The following is a 17,960-nucleotide window of genomic DNA, read 5'->3' as shown; positions in this document are numbered from 1 at the left end:
TGGGAAGGGAAGGATGAGTGCACAAAAGGGGAGTGCTGGGGAAGAGGCGAGCAGTCTGCTGCTGAGCCCAGCTTCTCTGTTGGTGGCCGCTGCAGCCTCAGCCCTCCGTATCAGTCTGGCTGGGACTGAGGTAAATTGGGAAAAGCCACACTACATTACATCCACACAATGCCCCCTCCTTCCTGTGCCTGGAGAAGGGAAGGAATAAGAGGCTACCTCCACCTCAGTTCTATACAGGGTTACTTCAGCTCCATCCCTGCTGAGGATTCCCTGCTCTAATGACTTGTTCCCAGGGAGTTCTTGTCTCTATGATGTCACCAGCATTGTGGAAATGAGCGTGTCCCCCTGAGCGCTGTGCTGTGTGAGGTCTGTGTCTCCCACGTACCAGCTCTAGTGACTGGGAGCGGGGATGCTCCATAGCCACTGCCCAGTCCAGAGAATTATTTTAGCTGAGCCACAGCCTTCTGGGTCTGGTCTGTCAGCAGACATGTTTTGTGGTAGAAAACTTTATTGCCCCTATTGTAAGCAGGGAGGTCTTCATGTATAACATTATACGCAGCCATAATAACCCATTGCATCTCTTTATTATAGATGTAAGGCTGGGATTATACATTGTTGATAGATCCTGCCAAAGAGGACGAGATTCACTGATAATGATACAAGCCGTTTTGGGCCAATGGGATTGTTTTCATACACAAAGGTAGGGCTCTAAACTATTCAACCCATTGTTTCCCTTGAAAAACTGTTATTTTGTGTTTAGAACTAGGATTCCCCATGACCTCCCCCCTCCCATGTTTCATTGAAGGGACAGTTACCCAGATCACACTTGTTTTGCAATGATCTAATCAAAATTCTTGTGACACTAAAATAAAACTGTATTGAAATGATATACCGTGTAAAGTACTGTATCTTAATGGCCACTGACATCATCAAGAAATAATGGTAAATCAGCAGTGTTTTGCCTGTTTTCTATATGAAATATAATCCTATAAACACTAGGTGTCTCACTTCCTGGAAAACTGCAGTCTAGGCTCCGTTACTAAGTTCATTTGGTCTTTGGTAACAGCAAAAGAGACCAAATACAGGACGTGATGTCAGTTGTCCCTCTGTTGTGCACAGACTGGCCCAGTGAGGATGAAGGCTGATTGGCCAGCAGCCGTACACGCCCTTGTACACGCTCCTGTGCCCGCTCTAGTGCACTGTCGCAGCTGAGTAAACTACAGTACCTGATCTTCTGGCCTATGGCAAATGTCATTTATAAGGAAGGCTGCCCACTCAGAAGTCTGAAGGCTGAAGTCTCAGAATAAAATGCAGAAGCATGAGCAGCACAATGGGGCACTAAAAAGACCATTTGATTTGTAATATTAAAGGGGTTGTCCGGCGATAAAAAATTATTCACAGAATAACACACATTACAAAGTTATACAACTTTGTAATGTATGTTATGTCTGTGAATGGCCCCCTTCCCCGTGTTTCCCCCCACCCACGCTAGACCCGGAAGTGTGGTGCATTATACTCACCGCATCTCGTGTCGTCCACGGTCTCCAATCGTCAGCAGTGACGTCTTCTTCGGGAGGCCGGCGGATCTTCCCGAGTGCCGGCCACCCTCTGCAGCGTCATCCGAAGCTCAGCCGCGATTGGCTGAGCATAACTGTGCTCAGCCAATCGCGGCTGAGCGGCTGATGACGCGGCCACGTCATCAGCTGCTCAGCCGCGATTGGCTGACCACAGTTATGCTCAGCCAATCGCGGCTGAGCTTCGGATGACGCTGCAGAGGGCCGCCGGCACTCGGGAAGATCCGCTGGCCTCCCGAAGAAGACGTCACTGCTGAGGATCGGAGACTGTGGTCGGCACGTGACAGGTAATGTATAGCGCACCACACTTCCGGGTACACGGGTGGGGGTGGTGGGACACGGGGAAGGGGGCCATTCACAGACATAACATACATTACAAAGTATAACTTTAAAATCAAACCCCTTTAAAATCAAAGTGGACAGCATACATAAGGCAAACATTTTACTACATATTTGATGGGAATTTTTATTTTTTATTTCAGGTACACTTTTACACACAAAGGGGACAATATACTGTTAAAAATACATCTAGATAGCTTGGACACTAGGACTGAGAAGTGGCAGATTTAATACTGATAAATATAATGTACTGCACTCAGGAAGGAAAATGCATGCCGTCATTCCATACCAAGTCTGAAAACACTGGGTAAGTCCCTGTTCACAAGATGAACCTTCCAACGGTCGGACTCTAGACACATTCCTCTAGCAGACATAAAAAAAAAATTGCTTTAGAAATTTAGTTTATAGTAAATTTAACTGTAGCAACAAGTATCATGCAGATTAGGGATGGTCCGAAACTGCCGAGGTTTGGGTTCGTATGAACCCGAACGCTCGGCATCAGATTCCCGCTGTCTGCCCGCTCTGTGGAGCAGGTGGATACAGCGGGAGGACCGCCTGGAAAACTGGGATACAGCCTATGGCTATGGCTGTATCCCAGTTTTCCAGGCGGTCCTCCCGCTAGATCTGCCCGCTGCACGGAGCGGGCAGACAGCAGGAATCATTCCTGAGAGTTCGGGTTCGTACAAACCCGAACCGAACTCCGTTCGGACCATCCCTAAAGCAGATGTTGCCAAGGTAATAAAGTTATGGGGTGTATCAAAATGGGCAAAGATGCACATGACAAGAAAAATTTCTACCACTGTAAAAATCATAAGTCAGATGCACAATAAAGATATAATGGAGATTGAGAGAGTTCAAAGGTGGGTAACCAGAGTACTAAATGAAACGTGTCGACTACAGTATTCAGCAAGGTTACCAATATAAGAAGTATTTGCTTGGAAAAAAGATGGCCGACCAAAGACCTTCTAACTATGTACAAACACACAAAATATCAATACTCTCTGTTATAATCTATTTCTACACAGGATTGTATACATAAAAATATACCCTGTATATATACAATATATCCTGTAGAAGGTTTCCATAGGCAGGCATTGCTCATAGCGGAACTCACTGATGAGACAAAAATACCTACATAATAAATCTTGTAATTGAATGATTCATTATAATAAAATAGACATCCAATAGGTCTAATGTGTCTTACAACGATTTAGCACCATTAAAATACAGCAAAAACTTTCTAATACGTGTTGTATATATGTCCATAATGTCTGATTTTATTACAAAATGATGATCCAACACACACAGATTAAAAAGGATCCAAAATACATTACCAGAGACCAGATAAATAACATAGTGAAACAGTAGTGTTCAACAACCAAGAATTATTTTCAGCTATCATTGTTAAGTTGGCGTGAACAAAATTTTACATCCGTGTCTAGTGACTGGTTGGAGGCTGAAGGGGTTAAGGCTTTAGAGGTGTGTTAAACTGGGAAGTATTAGAAAAAGGGGTGGGAATGGAAAGATAGTGAGTGAAAGGGTTAAATAAGGAACAAACAACCTCTTCCTAGTAGAAAATGGAGTAGAATTCCTGGACAGACAAATATGAGCCTGTATAGGTGTTGTGGGTGCTGGGCCATAGCCTGGATATATTCTTGCTTAGGAGAAAAGCGGTCACGGTGCTGAGATCACTGCTCTGTCATTCACTGGGTGCAGTGGCTGCAGACTGAGTGGAAAGCTTTTACTGAGCTAAGCCTGGCAGCAGGGTAATACGCTCAGGTCAGTATTATTGACTATAGCAAAATACTCCTATGTAAGAGGCTGATTTAAGGACTTCCTGTCTGCAATGCCCTTAATGAACACTACAGTCAGCTCTGATTGTTTATAGAAAATGGTGTATTCAACTGCATAGAAAGCTTGATATGTTATATATGAGGTATAACACTAAGTTATTTTGCATTGAATTTCTCACTTGACCTTTAGTAGGCTATGTTCACACATAGTATTTCTGTCAGTGATTTAAAAAACAAAACAAAAAAACAACAGGAGTGGCTTGAAAACACAGAAACTGTGCAAATCTTTCTATTATAATTTTACCCTGTCCTGTCACTTCCACTTCTCATTTTGGTTGACAAAAATACTGACCAAAACACTGACGGAAATACTATGTGTGAACATAGCCATAGCCCACCACCACCACACATGCTCATGTATTCTGATTGGAGGAGTGGAGGAAGTGGAATGTAATGGTGCTTTTAGACGGAGCGATAATTCGCCCATTCGCACGATTAACTATTTTGAATGAACGATTTTTTATAACGATTAGCGTTTAGATGGAATGATACATTGTACCAAAAAAATCGTTTTGCGATCGCTTAAGCCTATCTCACACATAGGTTAAATCGGTGAACGACTGTTTAGACAAAACGATCTGCGAATTTTTTGCGAACGACGAACAACAATTTAACATGTTGAAAGATCAAAATGAAGAATTTCTCGCTCGTCGCTTGATCGTTCGCAGCATTTACACGTACGATTATCGTTCGAATCTGATCGTTATCGCGCAAATTCTGACGATAATCGTTCTGTCTAAAAGCACCATAAGCTGCTGCTTGTTTCCTAAGGATCAGGCAATTTTATTTAAAGTGACACTGTCACCCCCTTTTGTGCGTTCTGACATCTCTACACAGGTGTAAAGGGCAAATTTAGCAGTTTTCACACCTTATTTTATATCCTACATCATGGTGCTTGTTTAAGTAAAAAGTCATCTTTTATGAACTGCAGATTGTGTTAAGTGGGCAGGGCCTCGCGGCATTAGCACCACTTAGCCCCGCCCACAATGCCACCATTGGTCCCGCCCCCTTGGCGGCCATTGGTGGGCCCTAGACCTTTAGGCCAGCCTGTTCCAATGGCTGGTGAGGGGGCGGTGCCAACGGTGGCGTTATGGGCAGGGCTAAGTGGCGCTAATGCCGTGAGGCCCCGCCCACTTAACACAATCTGCAGTTGATAAAAGATGACTCTTTACTTGAACAAGCACCATGACGTATGATATAAAATAAGGTATGAAAACTGCTAAATTTACCCTTTACACCTGTGTAGAGATGTCCGAATGCACAAAGGGGGTGACAGTGTCACTTTAAGGAGGTCCCCTTCCATGTCAGCCAATACTTTGGTTCATAAGCCCCATATACAAGAAACAATAATTATATTATTTTACATACACTTTTATTCTTACTAAAAACTTTTATGCCATATCATATAATGATGTAAAAATCTACAAAAATGACATTTATGCCCATAGGTTTTACCCAAGGACACTGTATTTCTCAAACTTACAATCATAGAAAATAATAATGCCACTCTTAGCAAGTCAAGACGTCAGATTAAGGCTATGTTCACACAAGTTGTTGCTTGGCACTCAAAAACAATGGCTGTTGTGGTTAAACAACATTGAATTGCATTGAAATTTGCATTGAAATCAATGCACAACAGCCGGAAATAATTGACATGTCAATTATTTGCATGGCTGTAGCAAACAACACTGTGTGACCAACAGCCTCTGTTTGTATTGAGTTTAATGCAATATATTTCTCTATGGCGAGAATGGATGTTGTTTTCATAAAAAATACATTGTTTAAACATAGCCTTAAGCTATGTCACCACACAGTATTTTTGTTCAGTATTTTGGTCAGTATTTTTCAACCAAAACCAGGAGTGGAATGAAAACACAAAAAGGCTATGTTCACACATTGTTTAAATTGAGTGGATGGTCGCCATTTCATGACAAATAATTACTACTCTTTCAAAACAGCCATTGTTTTGAAATAGCGGCTATTACATTTTTTTGGGGGGGTTCTGTCATACATGGTCGATTAAAAGGCGCCACTAAAAAGTACATTTGTTTGTGAAAAAAACAAGCCCTTACATGGCCCTGTAGATAAAAAAATTAAAGTGCTACAGCTCTTAAAAGGCGAGGAGGAAAAAACGTAAATTATAAAATAAAATTGGCCTGCTCATTTATGCCATTTTGGGCTGGGCGATAAAGGGGTTAATACTAAAAGTAATCTTTAGGATAGGCCATCAAGATCAGATTGGTTGGTATGCAACTCTTGGCATTAATTCCTATTTGTTCAGTAAAGAGACTGCAGTACTTGAGCAAGCGCAGGGGTCTCGTCATTTATTACCGGCACAATTCTGTACATTTTGTCGCAACTGTGCTTGGTATTCCAGTACAATTTCCTTGCATTACACTGCTACAGTAAGCTGCAGTATTAGATATAGCCACTGAACAATGCATGCTGCTATGCCTAGTAAACAGTGAAGAGGATACAGCTGATCAGGGAGTGGTGGGGTATTGCCAAGAGTTGAACCCCCATCAAGCTAGTAATAATAGCCTATGCAAAAAAGTTGTATTTGTTGGCGTAAAACAGCCAGATCCGGCTTAATTTATTCACAAATGGCTGTTTTGCAAATAAAATATTTGCATCTGGCAATTTTACGCCACCTTCTCCAGTGGGGCGAGGAGGGTGTGTGGAGGGGGCGGGGCGGGACGGGGCACGGACTCTGGGTCCGCTGCATTTATCATTTTTCGTGACGAAAAATTATACTGACACCTACACCAGCTCTGAGCTGGCGCAGTTTTCAAAATTTTTGCATGGAGAGGCTCCGTGAAATCGGGATTTATGTAAAGGCAATGCACCTCTACATAAATTCCGGAGCTGCGGGGACATTTTTACGCCCCGGCTTAAAAAACATCAGACTGTGGGGGCTACAAATACAGACAGGAAGTGTTTTCCTGGCACCCACCTAACAGAGACTATAGAGGAGATATATCAAACATAGTGTAAAGTGAAACTGGCTGAGTCACCCCTAGCAACCAATCAGATTCCACTATTCATTCCTCACAGACAAAAATGAAAATGAAAGGTGGAATCTGATTGGTTGCTAGGGGCAACTGAGCCAGTTTCACTTGACACCATGTTTGATAAATCTCCCGCTATATTTCCATGGCATCAGAGGCTAATATTCATGTGTCTTACACCATTCCAGCAGAGGCCTGGCATTGTGCTTTATGTGCAGCTACTTGGCCAAGGAAACCCAATGCATGAAAATGTTGCTGCCTCTAGAGGCCGTTCTGGATGTAGCAGATAGAACTTATATTGAGGACAGATGATTCTTATGCATTACTTTCTGCGCCTATGTGGCTAGCTGAGCGGTTGCTGCTCCTAGACATTTCCACAGTACTTGCAGATGACAAGGTCAACTCTCAGCAGTCAGAAAAAGCAAAAAGGCATTCTGTGACAGTGTCATGTTAGACGGCAATGAGCATTCAGTATGTTAGCAAACCATACGGCCAGAATAGAAACTCTCTAGAAGGGATGTTCACATACTTTAGATCATGTAGTATATGACTGTCTGTGAAAGTATGTTTCGCAATGTTTATTGCTGCGTTGCAGTATTCCAACACAGCAGCACAGGACACATGCTCTGCAGCACCAGCAGGTAGTAAGGTACATCCACAGACATCAACATTGGGTTCAAGACAACAACATTGCTTGTCTCCATCTCCTGAAGCAACATCAGAGTGAAGAAACAGAGCAGATCTGGAATGCAATGTACATTTGTAAGTTTTATATATTTAAGTTTGCGTTTAAATTTGTTTCTTAGAACTCAAATGACCACTAAAATGCTATGTTGCACTTAAAGGGTTATCTAGATAGGTGTCCTGGCCCTTTAAGAGATGACTGGTAGTGTGAATAGAGTCAGACCCCCACCAATCTGTTACTGATGACCAATCCTTAGAGCGCCTTTACACCGAGAGATTTATCTGACAGATCTTTGAAACCAAAGCCAGGAACAGACTATAAACAGAGAGCAGGTCATAAAGGAAAGACCGAGATTTCTCCTTTTTTCAAATCGATTCCTTGCATTGGCTTCAAAAATCCGTCAGATAAATTTATCTGTGTAAAGGCACCCTAAGGATTGGCCATCAGTTTTATGGTCCTTTTACACGGGACGATTGATCGTTCGTTTTTGCACAATAACGGTCAAATTCGAATGATAATCGTACGTGTAAACGCAGCGAACGATCAAACGACGAGCAATAAATTGTTCATTTTGATCTTTCAACATGTTCTCAAATCATTGTTGATCGTTTGCATACAATTCGCAGATCGTTCCGTGTAAACATTCTTTCAGCAATTTCACCTATGTGTGAGATAGGCTTAAACGATCGCATAGCGAATCTTCCGTACGATGTATCGTTCCGTCTAAATGCTGATCGTTATAAAAAAAACATTGTTCATTCAAAATCGTTAATCGTGCGATCGGGCGAATTATCTCTCCGTGTAAAAGTACCATTAAACAACTGGCCAACTCATTAAGGATATACTGAACATATCCATGTACACTGATGTAGAACAGCAATACACAACTCGCAACAGGTCTGTTTCACCTACTAACATTGACTGTATAGTACAGACTGGAGGAAACCAGACTTCTTAGTAGCCTAAATACAGTATAGGAGAAAATGTGACTATGGCCCAAACATACAGTATTGGTAGTTTAGCCCAATTAATACAGTTTTCTTACATAATTGAAAAAAAAAAAAAACTGTCCCTCACCAATTTTTTCACAAAACAATATCAATGTGTCTAGAAAAAGGCGCATGGCTTTCACGTTACAGCCCAGTCTACTAAAGTTCTCCATAAAACCTGATGAGTTTCTGCGAACAAAGCCAGGTACAACCAGTAGCTGCGCTGTATACATTAACATGTACAATAGGGAATACAGCCGGCTCCACACTCCTATTTGTGCCTCCTTCTCGTGCTAAGAGGACACACAGCACATCTACAGCTACACTTCATATTGGTTTTTTTGTATTAATTTGAAATGATTATTATTTATTAATTTTATTATGATGGTACACACACACACACATAACATTCATATTCTATGTATGGGAGTTCTTCTCTAACAGGTAAAACACATGCTGTGAACTAGGAAAGTGTATCCTTCTAATGGAGCCCAGTGGCTGAGTGTTTGGCATTGTTGCCTTGCTACAATGAGGTCCTGGGTTACAAACCAACCAAGCACAACGTGTGCATAGAGTTTATATACTGCTCATGTGTGACCTTCCAAAAACATACAGGTTCATTTCCTTCCTATAAAAGAGTCCATAGTGTGTGCTTGGTGGCAGTACTGTTAGGCTGCACAATGGCATTAGCTGCACACGACCTAGGGCCACAATGACCTGACATGCTATGCAGCAAACCTATATATCATTAGCTATATTATATTCCTAATATCCCTACAAGCTCCTTCTCCCTCCCCGCCCACAGGAGCATGTGTCCGGCATTACAGGAATGTATGACAGGAGGGAGAGGAGCTGTGCTGGGCTACTGCCTTAACCCATTCAGCTGCACAATGTCCTGATCGATCAATCAGATCACCAATAGTCACTACAAGGGTCAGTTTAACTCCTTTTTGCCTGCTGTCACACAATAGAACCAAAGGGCCTCGAAACACAGCCCATAAGTTGCATATTAAGGCTATGTTCACACTACGTATATTTCAGTCAGTATTGCAACCAAAACCAGGAGTGGATTAAAAACACAGAAAGGCTCTGTTCACACAATGTTGAAATTGAGTGGATGGCCGCCACATAACAGTAAATAACAGCCATTATTTCAATATAACAGCCGTTGTTCTAAAATAACAGCAAATATTTGCCATTATATGGCGGCCATCCACTTAATTTCAACATTGTGTGAACAGATCCTTTCTGTGTTTTTAATCCACTCCTGGTTTTGGTTGCAATACTGACTGAAATATACTGACTGAAATATACGTAGTGTGAACGCAGCCTAAACTTGTTTTTACATCTAGATCTGTGTCCTTCCAGCAGTGAGGCACACCTTTACCTCCAGAAGTTTCTTCTCAGGGAATCTCTTTCCTGGGGGACCCTCCCTTCTGGGTTACCTCACCTCCTGGACTGCTAGCTGTCATTGTTATGAGGAACACAAGGGGTTAATAGGTGTGCACAGGATTATTCCGGAGGACTTTGCCCACAGCCGCTCGTATCCCCTCGTGTCAGTGAGAGTGGAAACTTTAGTAAACAGAAGTGTCATCATATCGGAGAAGTGTGATGGGCTCCTACCTGGCGGAGGTCGTATGTGGTGATGGTGGTGGTGGTAGTGATGATGGTGGTGCTCATTGGTGCTCGGACTGTTTACCCTCCTCCGTGCCACTAGCGGAGGGCTGTGGGGTTGCCTCGCTCCCTCGGGGGGGCTGTTATCAGTTCTGTCCAGGACAGCTGAGATAAGGTGAGGTGGTGGGGGGCTCTGGAGCTGGTGGTAGTGGGGGACCCCAGGCATGCCATGCAGCTGCTGCGGTTGGTTCATGATGAATCCAGACCTAGATCTGGATCTAGTCCTTGGGGGCTCCAGGAAAGCTGGGAATAGGAAGGAAGGAGCACCAGGAGGCAGAGGAGACGAGGGGGGAGAGGAAGCAGAGGACAGAGCCTGGAAGAAGGATGAAGGAGAAGAGAAAGACGGGGTGACCTGCACAAGAGCCGGGTGCTGGGGGGAGGAGGAGGAAGCCAGCAATCTGCTGCTGAGCCCAGCTCCTCTGCTGGTGGCTGCTGCAGCCTCGGCCCCTGCTTCAGCCTGCCTGGGATTGTGGCAAATCGGGAAAGGCAACAGCCCACCTCCTCCTCCTCCTCCAGCAGCAGCAGCACCACCACCCCCGCTGTCACCGCCTCCTACTGGCTGCTGCTTGGGGTCCCGTAGCCTCTCTGCCCGATGACAGTGAGGGAAGCAGCTGGAGTCCTGAGTGGAGGCTTGTCCTGAGCCGGAGGCGATTGGCATCACCCCCGAGGTGGACGGAATAATGCCAGCTTCAAGACAAGCAGGGAGGAAGGGGGCGAGGGGCAGATCCCACAGCACAGACGCATAGAACTTCCAGGCTTCCCCCTCCAGTGTGCTCCGTGGTGGAAAGAACACAAGGAAGTGTCACTCCATGGCCGGCATGCTGCAAGCAGTGGGGAGTGATCCCTGGGAGTAGCAGCACACACCCCAGTGCTGAGCCCAGACTGCTGCTATGTTCCCATAGAGCCCGCAGCACTGCCAACATCCACAAGAAAGCAGCCAGAGGACTGACACTCCATCCACACAATACCCCCTCCTCCTCCTCCTCCTCCTCCTCACTCTGTGCCTGGAGAGGGGAAGGGGAAGGAGCTGAATCCGCCTCTCGGGTCTATAAAAGCAGCCCCGTGAGCTCCACATCCAGCACTCTCCTTCCTTCCCTCCCCTCTCTCCCTGCTGAGGATTCCCCCACTTCTTCCCAGGGAGTTCTTGTGTCTGTGATGTCACCAGCACTGGAGAAATGTAAGGATCTCCCTGAGCTGTGCTGCCTCTTATATAGGGGCTGCACTTCCCTGCCAACCCCCTGAGAGCAGGCAGAGGTGCCCCCATTGGAGGACATGCAGGCAGAGGTACCTCATGGTGGCTGCTGTACTGGAGGGCATACAGGCAGAGGTGCCCCATGGTGGCTGCTGTACTGGAGGGCATGCAGGCAGAGGTACCTCATGGTGGCTGCTAGACTGGAGGGCATACAGGCAGAGGTACCTCATGGTGGCTGCTGTACTGGAGGGCATACAGGCAGAGGTACCTCATGGTGGCTGCTAGACTGGAGGGCATACAGGCAGAGGTACCTCATGGTGGCTGCTGTACTGGAGGGCATGCAGGCAGAGGTACCTCATGGTGGCTGCTAGACTGGAGGGCATACAGGCAGAGGTACCTCATGGTGGCTGATAGACTGGAGGGCATACAGGCAGAGGTGCCCCATGGTGGCTGCTAGACTGGAGGGCATACAGGCAGAGGTACCTCATGGTGGCTGCTAGACTGGAGGACATGCAGGCAGAGGTACCTCATGGTGGCTGCTAGACTGGAGGGCATACAGGCAGAGGTACCTCATGGTGGCTGCTGTACTGGAGGGCATGCAGGCAGAGGTACCCCATGGTGGCTGCTAGACTGGAGGGCATACAGGCAGAGGTACCTCATGGTGGCTGCTAGACTGGACGACATGCAGGCAGAGGAACCTCATGGTGGCTGCTGTACTGGAGGGCATGCAGGCAGATGTACCCCATGGTGGCTGCTAGACTGGAGGGCATACAGGCAGAGGTACCTCATGGTGGCTGCTGTACTGGAGGGCATGCAGGCAGAGGTGCCCCATGGTGGCTGCTGTACTGGAGGGCATACAGGCAGAGGTACCTCATGGTGGCTGCTAGACTGGAGGGCATACAGGCAGAGGTACCTCATGGTGGCTGCTAGACTGGAGGGCATACAGGCAGAGGTGCCCCATGGTGGCTGCTAGACTGGAGGGCATCCAGGCAGAGGTACCTCATGGTGGCTGCTGTACTGGAGGACATGTAGGCAAAGGTGCCCCATGATGGCTGCTGTACTGGAGGGCATACAGGCAGAGGTGCCCTATGCAGGGCTCCAGACTAAAAAATTTACCTAGGAGCCATTGGCTCCTAACCTGAAAAATGTAGGCGCCAAATAGAATATTTGGTCGCCAACATTTTAAACCATGTAAAATTAATGTTATGTTAAATGGGACTTACTGTGTGCAGAGGCCGCGGCAGCCTCCTCCTCCTTTAGATCCTTTCTTTTCTTAGTTTGAAAACGTTCAACATGGAAACTTGCAACTTGACAACCATATCCAGTCTGACAACCATATCCAGTCTGACAACCATATCCAGTCTGACAACCATATCCAGTCTGACTCAGTACTTCAGCCTCACTTGGCTAGCCTTTTAATGAGGCTTACTCTTCTGAAATTGAACTTAAAGGGAACCTGTCACCCCCGTGCCAGGGTGACAGGCTCCCAACCCCCCGTTAGAGCCCCCTATACTCACCTCATCGCGCCGGGTCCCGCTTCTGAAGATGGTCGGGTCACGGAGATCTCAGCCGCTGCAGCCCGGCGTGCGCTGAGAGATGAGTCCAACGCTCATAGAGAAGGACGGGAGAGTCCAGCGCTCCGTCATTCTCTATGAGTGTTGGACTCATCTCTCAGTGTGCGCGCCGGGCTGCAGCGGAACGGATGTCACGCATGTGCTCAGAGAAACGGACCTTCAGTTTCCTGATAGTGGACCCTACATATTGGACGAGGCAAGATGAACATTCCGCAAGGTATATCACGTGTGTGCTAGAACAATTGATGAAGCTCTTGATGGTATAAGAGTTTCCCGTAATGTGTGACAAGAAAGAATGGGTTTTAAGTGAAAATGTGCACATTGGACATCTGGGGGCAGCACATCTAAAAAAGCCAGTCATGTTGAGCCAGTTCTTGTTGGTCCTTGCTAGATGTTCAGTTTTAAGTGTGGATGGTGACAGGATGTTGCCCAGAGTTTGACCCTTCTTGGCCACACATTTAACCCCCCTTGTAAGTGCTTGTTCACACAGGGTATCTTGATACAAGATAGGAATATATTTAGTTATGATAGTCTGTATGTCCTTAAACTGGGGACTGAATGGGGTGGAAAAAATGAGTGGGACTATGCCATTCGTAGTGTGTTCAATTTTGTGTTTGTTATCTTTTCTATCCGAGAGATGATATGTGCGGTCATGGCTCTCGGCGATGTTGCGTGCCCGATTGATGGTATGGTCATTATAGCCTCGGTTACGTAGTCTCTCAGTGAGTTGCATGGCACTAGCCAAATAAGCTTGCTGAGTGGTGCAATTGCGTATTGTTCTTATGAATTCCCCGATGGGGAGATTTTTGGTAACATGTTTCGGGTGACTACTATGGGCGTGGAGTATGCCGTTGCCAGCAGAAGGTTTCCTGTATAATGTACTTGTGATTTTGTCTCCCTCCCAGGACAATAGAACATCTAAAAAAGGAATAGAGTGGATCTCGTGTTGAAAAGTAAATTTGAGGTTCAATGTGTTGCCATTAATGTAATTAACGAAATCCTTGGCTCTCTCAGCGTCGCCCGCCCATACCAGGAGGAGGTCGTCGATGTACCTCCCATACCAAAGGATAAAACCTCGGTATGGGTTGTGTGTATTGTACAGGACGACCTCCTCCCAGTATGCCATGTAGATGTTGGCAAGGGACGGTGAGAAAGCAGCCCCCATGGGGCAGCCGCTGACCTGCAAGAAAAAAGCATCTCCAAACTGAAAAAAGTTGTTGGATAATAAAAAATGTGTGACTTCCAAAATAAACATACAAAAAGGATTGCTGTAATTCCCATATTTGTGCAGGTGGTAGGATAATGCTGTAATGGACAGGTCATGTGGCAAAGAGGGGTAAAGTGCCACCACATCACAGGATAGCCAAGTGGCATCCCGTATGGGTGGCAATTTATCCAAAGCAGAGAGGAGGCTCTTGCTGTCACGAATAAAGCCTATGCTGCGTGTGGCCAAAGGCTGTAACAAAGTATCAAGCCAGGTGCATAGGGGTTCCAAAAGGGAGCCAATGCCCGAAACTATAGGGCGAAAGGGTGGAGGAAATACTCCCTTATGAGTTTTGGGTAGAGCATGAAACACAGGAATTTTAGGGAAGGGGGGCAACATGTGTTTACAATGTTTAGTGGTCAGAAAACCCCCCTCCTGGCCTGTATCCAGGATGCCTTGTAGTTTTGTCCTGACTGTGTCCGTGGGGTCTGAGGAGAGGGGCCTATACGTGGAGGTGTCGCCAAGAATGGTGAGAACCTCACGTACGTAGAGGTCCCTGTCCAGGACAACCACTGACCCCCCCTTGTCAGATGGGCGTATGACAAGGTAGGGGTTGGACATCAAATCCTTAAGAGCAGATCTTTCACCTCTAGACAGATTGTCCTTCCCAGGTTCGGCACCGGACCTGTGTGCCAAAGCAGTCAGCTCCTGTTCAATTTTAGTTTGGAAAACATCCATACAGGGTGCCCTGGAGCTGACTGGGTAAAAGTCCGGGTTCGGTACTGGCATTCTATCAGTAAAGTTAACCCTTTCTAGGTGGGTGGAGCCCTCCCCTTCCAAATCCAATAAACATTGCACAGACATTTGTTCCTGGAACAACAGATTTAAAGGTATAACATTATTCCCAACCATATTCAGATTTTGTGGTGGAAGGGTAGGGGAACAAGGAACAATGGGTACTGTGTCTTCATGGGTTAGGAAATGTCTCTTGACCGTGACAAGACGCATGAATTTATTAACGTCCTGGAGTGTGGTATATAAGTCAAAAGGTCTATTGGGGACAAAGTTAAGGCCCCGGGACAACACTTTCAAGTGGTCACTCGAAAGGACACACAGGTCCGGTGCCGAACCTGGGAAGGACAATCTGTCTAGAGGTGAAAGATCTGCTCTTAAGGATTTGATGTCCAACCCCTACCTTGTCATACGCCCATCTGACAAGGGGGGGTCAGTGGTTGTCCTGGACAGGGACCTCTACGTACGTGAGGTTCTCACCATTCTTGGCGACACCTCCACGTATAGGCCCCTCTCCTCAGACCCCAAGGACACAGTCAGGACAAAACTACAAGGCATCCTGGATACAGGCCAGGAGGGGGGTTTTCTGACCACTAAACATTGTAAACACATGTTGCCCCCCTTCCCTAAAATTCCTGTGTTTCATGCTGTACCCAAAACTCATAAGGGAGTATTTCCTCCACCCTTTCGCCCTATAGTTTCGGGCATTGGCTCCCTTTTGGAACCCCTATGCACCTGGCTTGATACTTTGTTACAGCCTTTGGCCACACGCAGCATAGGCTTTATTCGTGACAGCAAGAGCCTCCTCTCTGCTTTGGATAAATTGCCACCCATACGGGATGCCACTTGGCTATCCTGTGATGTGGTGGCACTTTACCCCTCTTTGCCACATGACCTGTCCATTACAGCATTATCCTACCACCTGCACAAATATGGGAATTACAGCAATCCTTTTTGTATGTTTATTTTGGAAGTCACACATTTTTTATTATCCAACAACTTTTTTCAGTTTGGAGATGCTTTTTTCTTGCAGGTCAGGGGCTGCCCCATGGGGGCTGCTTTCTCACCGTCCCTTGCCAACATCTACATGGCATACTGGGAGGAGGTCGTCCTGTACAATACACACAACCCATACCGAGGTTTTATCCTTTGGTATGGGAGGTACATCGACGACCTCCTCCTGGTATGGGCGGGCGACGCTGAGAGAGCCAAGGATTTCGTTAATTACATTAATGGCAACACATTGAACCTCAAATTTACTTTTCAACACGAGATCCACTCTATTCCTTTTTTAGATGTTCTATTGTCCTGGGAGGGAGACAAAATCACAAGTACATTATACAGGAAACCTTCTGCTGGCAACGGCATACTCCACGCCCATAGTAGTCACCCGAAACATGTTACCAAAAATCTCCCCATCGGGGAATTCATAAGAACAATACGCAATTGCACCACTCAGCAAGCTTATTTGGCTAGTGCCATGCAACTCACTGAGAGACTACGTAACCGAGGCTATAATGACCATACCATCAATCGGGCACGCAACATCGCCGAGAGCCATGACCGCACATATCATCTCTCGGATAGAAAAGATAACAAACACAAAATTGAACACACTACGAATGGCATAGTCCCACTCATTTTTTCCACCCCATTCAGTCCCCAGTTTAAGGACATACAGACTATCATAACTAAATATATTCCTATCTTGTATCAAGATACCCTGTGTGAACAAGCACTTACAAGGGGGGTTAAATGTGTGGCCAAGAAGGGTCAAACTCTGGGCAACATCCTGTCACCATCCACACTTAAAACTGAACATCTAGCAAGGACCAACAAGAACTGGCTCAACATGACTGGCTTTTTTAGATGTGCTGCCCCCAGATGTCCAATGTGCACATTTTCACTTAAAACCCATTCTTTCTTGTCACACATTACGGGAAACTCTTATACCATCAAGAGCTTCATCAATTGTTCTAGCACACACGTGATATACCTTGCGGAATGTTCATCTTGCCTCGTCCAATATGTAGGGTCCACTATCAGGAAACTGAAGGTCCGTTTCTCTGAGCACATGCGTGACATCCGTTCCACAACGGCACCATGGGGGACAAAATCTATGTCTGGTTTGTCCAGACATTTTCATCAATGCCACATGGGTGACACTAGCACGCTCAAAATAATAGCTATAGAAAAAGTGAATAAACCCCCTAGAGGTGGAGACTGGGCCAAGCTCCTCAGAAAACGGGAAGCATATTGGATCCTAAACTTGGCCACACGTTTTCCCCAGGGCATGAACCTAAAAACGGATCTCTTCTACATTTTTTGATAATACTTTTTGATAATAATAATGAATATGTGTTTTTTTTTTTTTTTTTTTTTTTTTTTTTTTTTTTTTTTGAAATTTTTTTTTTTTTTTTTTTTTGAAAAATTTTTTTTTTTTTTTTTTTTTTTTTTTTTTGCCATTTTCATTCTCTGTCATTTCGGTTATCTTCCAACAATGTATCACAACGGATTACCATATACCTGCTTTTGTTATCACACAGTATACCATATATATATCACTGAATATTGATTAATTATTATGCAGCTACTTTTCCGTTGTTGATCTGTGGGACGTTCCTCCCCCCCCCCCCTTCCACTCCTTTCTTCCCCTTCCCTCCCCTCTCCCTTCCCTCCCCCCCCCCCTCCCCCTCCCCCTTCCTCCCCCTTCCCCCCCCCCCCCCCTCCCCCCCCCTTTCTCCTTCCTTTCCCCTTCCCCCTCCCTTTCCCTCTCCCTCCCACCTTTGTGGGGGTGGAGTCAGTGGTACTTGGTACATCCTACACATTATATAAGGCTTATTTGTATAGTAGTTACATTGCCATGATTAAGGAGGGCTGCCTCCGCAACGCGTCGGCGTGATTTTAACCAGTTTTTAATTTCACCGTATATGTACCAATAAAGAATTTGCACTATCCTAAGGAGCTGTGGAAAATCTCTTTCTACGTTGGATTTGCCGATACGGGACACGGCCCGCATATATTTCCACGTGCTCCACTCCAAACCCGGAGACTCGTGTACCTGCATGCGCCATTA

At 45.8% G+C, this 17,960-nt stretch overlaps 1 protein-coding gene across 2 annotated transcripts in view; it reads right to left on the bottom strand.

Moving 5' to 3' along the window:
• The window catches only part of RNF38 (ring finger protein 38), a 256,727-nt gene extending 245,661 nt beyond the window's left edge, over window positions 1–11,066 (bottom strand). The window contains exon 1 of one of the 2 annotated variants that reach the window (XM_069962196.1): window positions 10,072–11,066. In XM_069962196.1, coding sequence (XP_069818297.1) covers window positions 10,072–10,780 — 709 coding nt within the window. In that variant the 5' untranslated portion in view covers window positions 10,781–11,066. The remainder of the gene's footprint in view (window positions 1–10,071) is intronic. The other variant, XM_069962197.1, reaches the window with a different exon arrangement.
• Between the last annotated feature and the right edge of the window lie 6,894 nt (window positions 11,067–17,960).

This window comes from Dendropsophus ebraccatus, chromosome 3 (genome assembly GCF_027789765.1).
Source record: "Dendropsophus ebraccatus isolate aDenEbr1 chromosome 3, aDenEbr1.pat, whole genome shotgun sequence".
Lineage (NCBI taxonomy): Eukaryota > Metazoa > Chordata > Amphibia > Anura > Hylidae > Dendropsophus > Dendropsophus ebraccatus.
The sequence above is the reverse complement of the archived record's forward strand: the minus strand, read 5'-3'. Positions and strand labels throughout refer to the sequence as shown.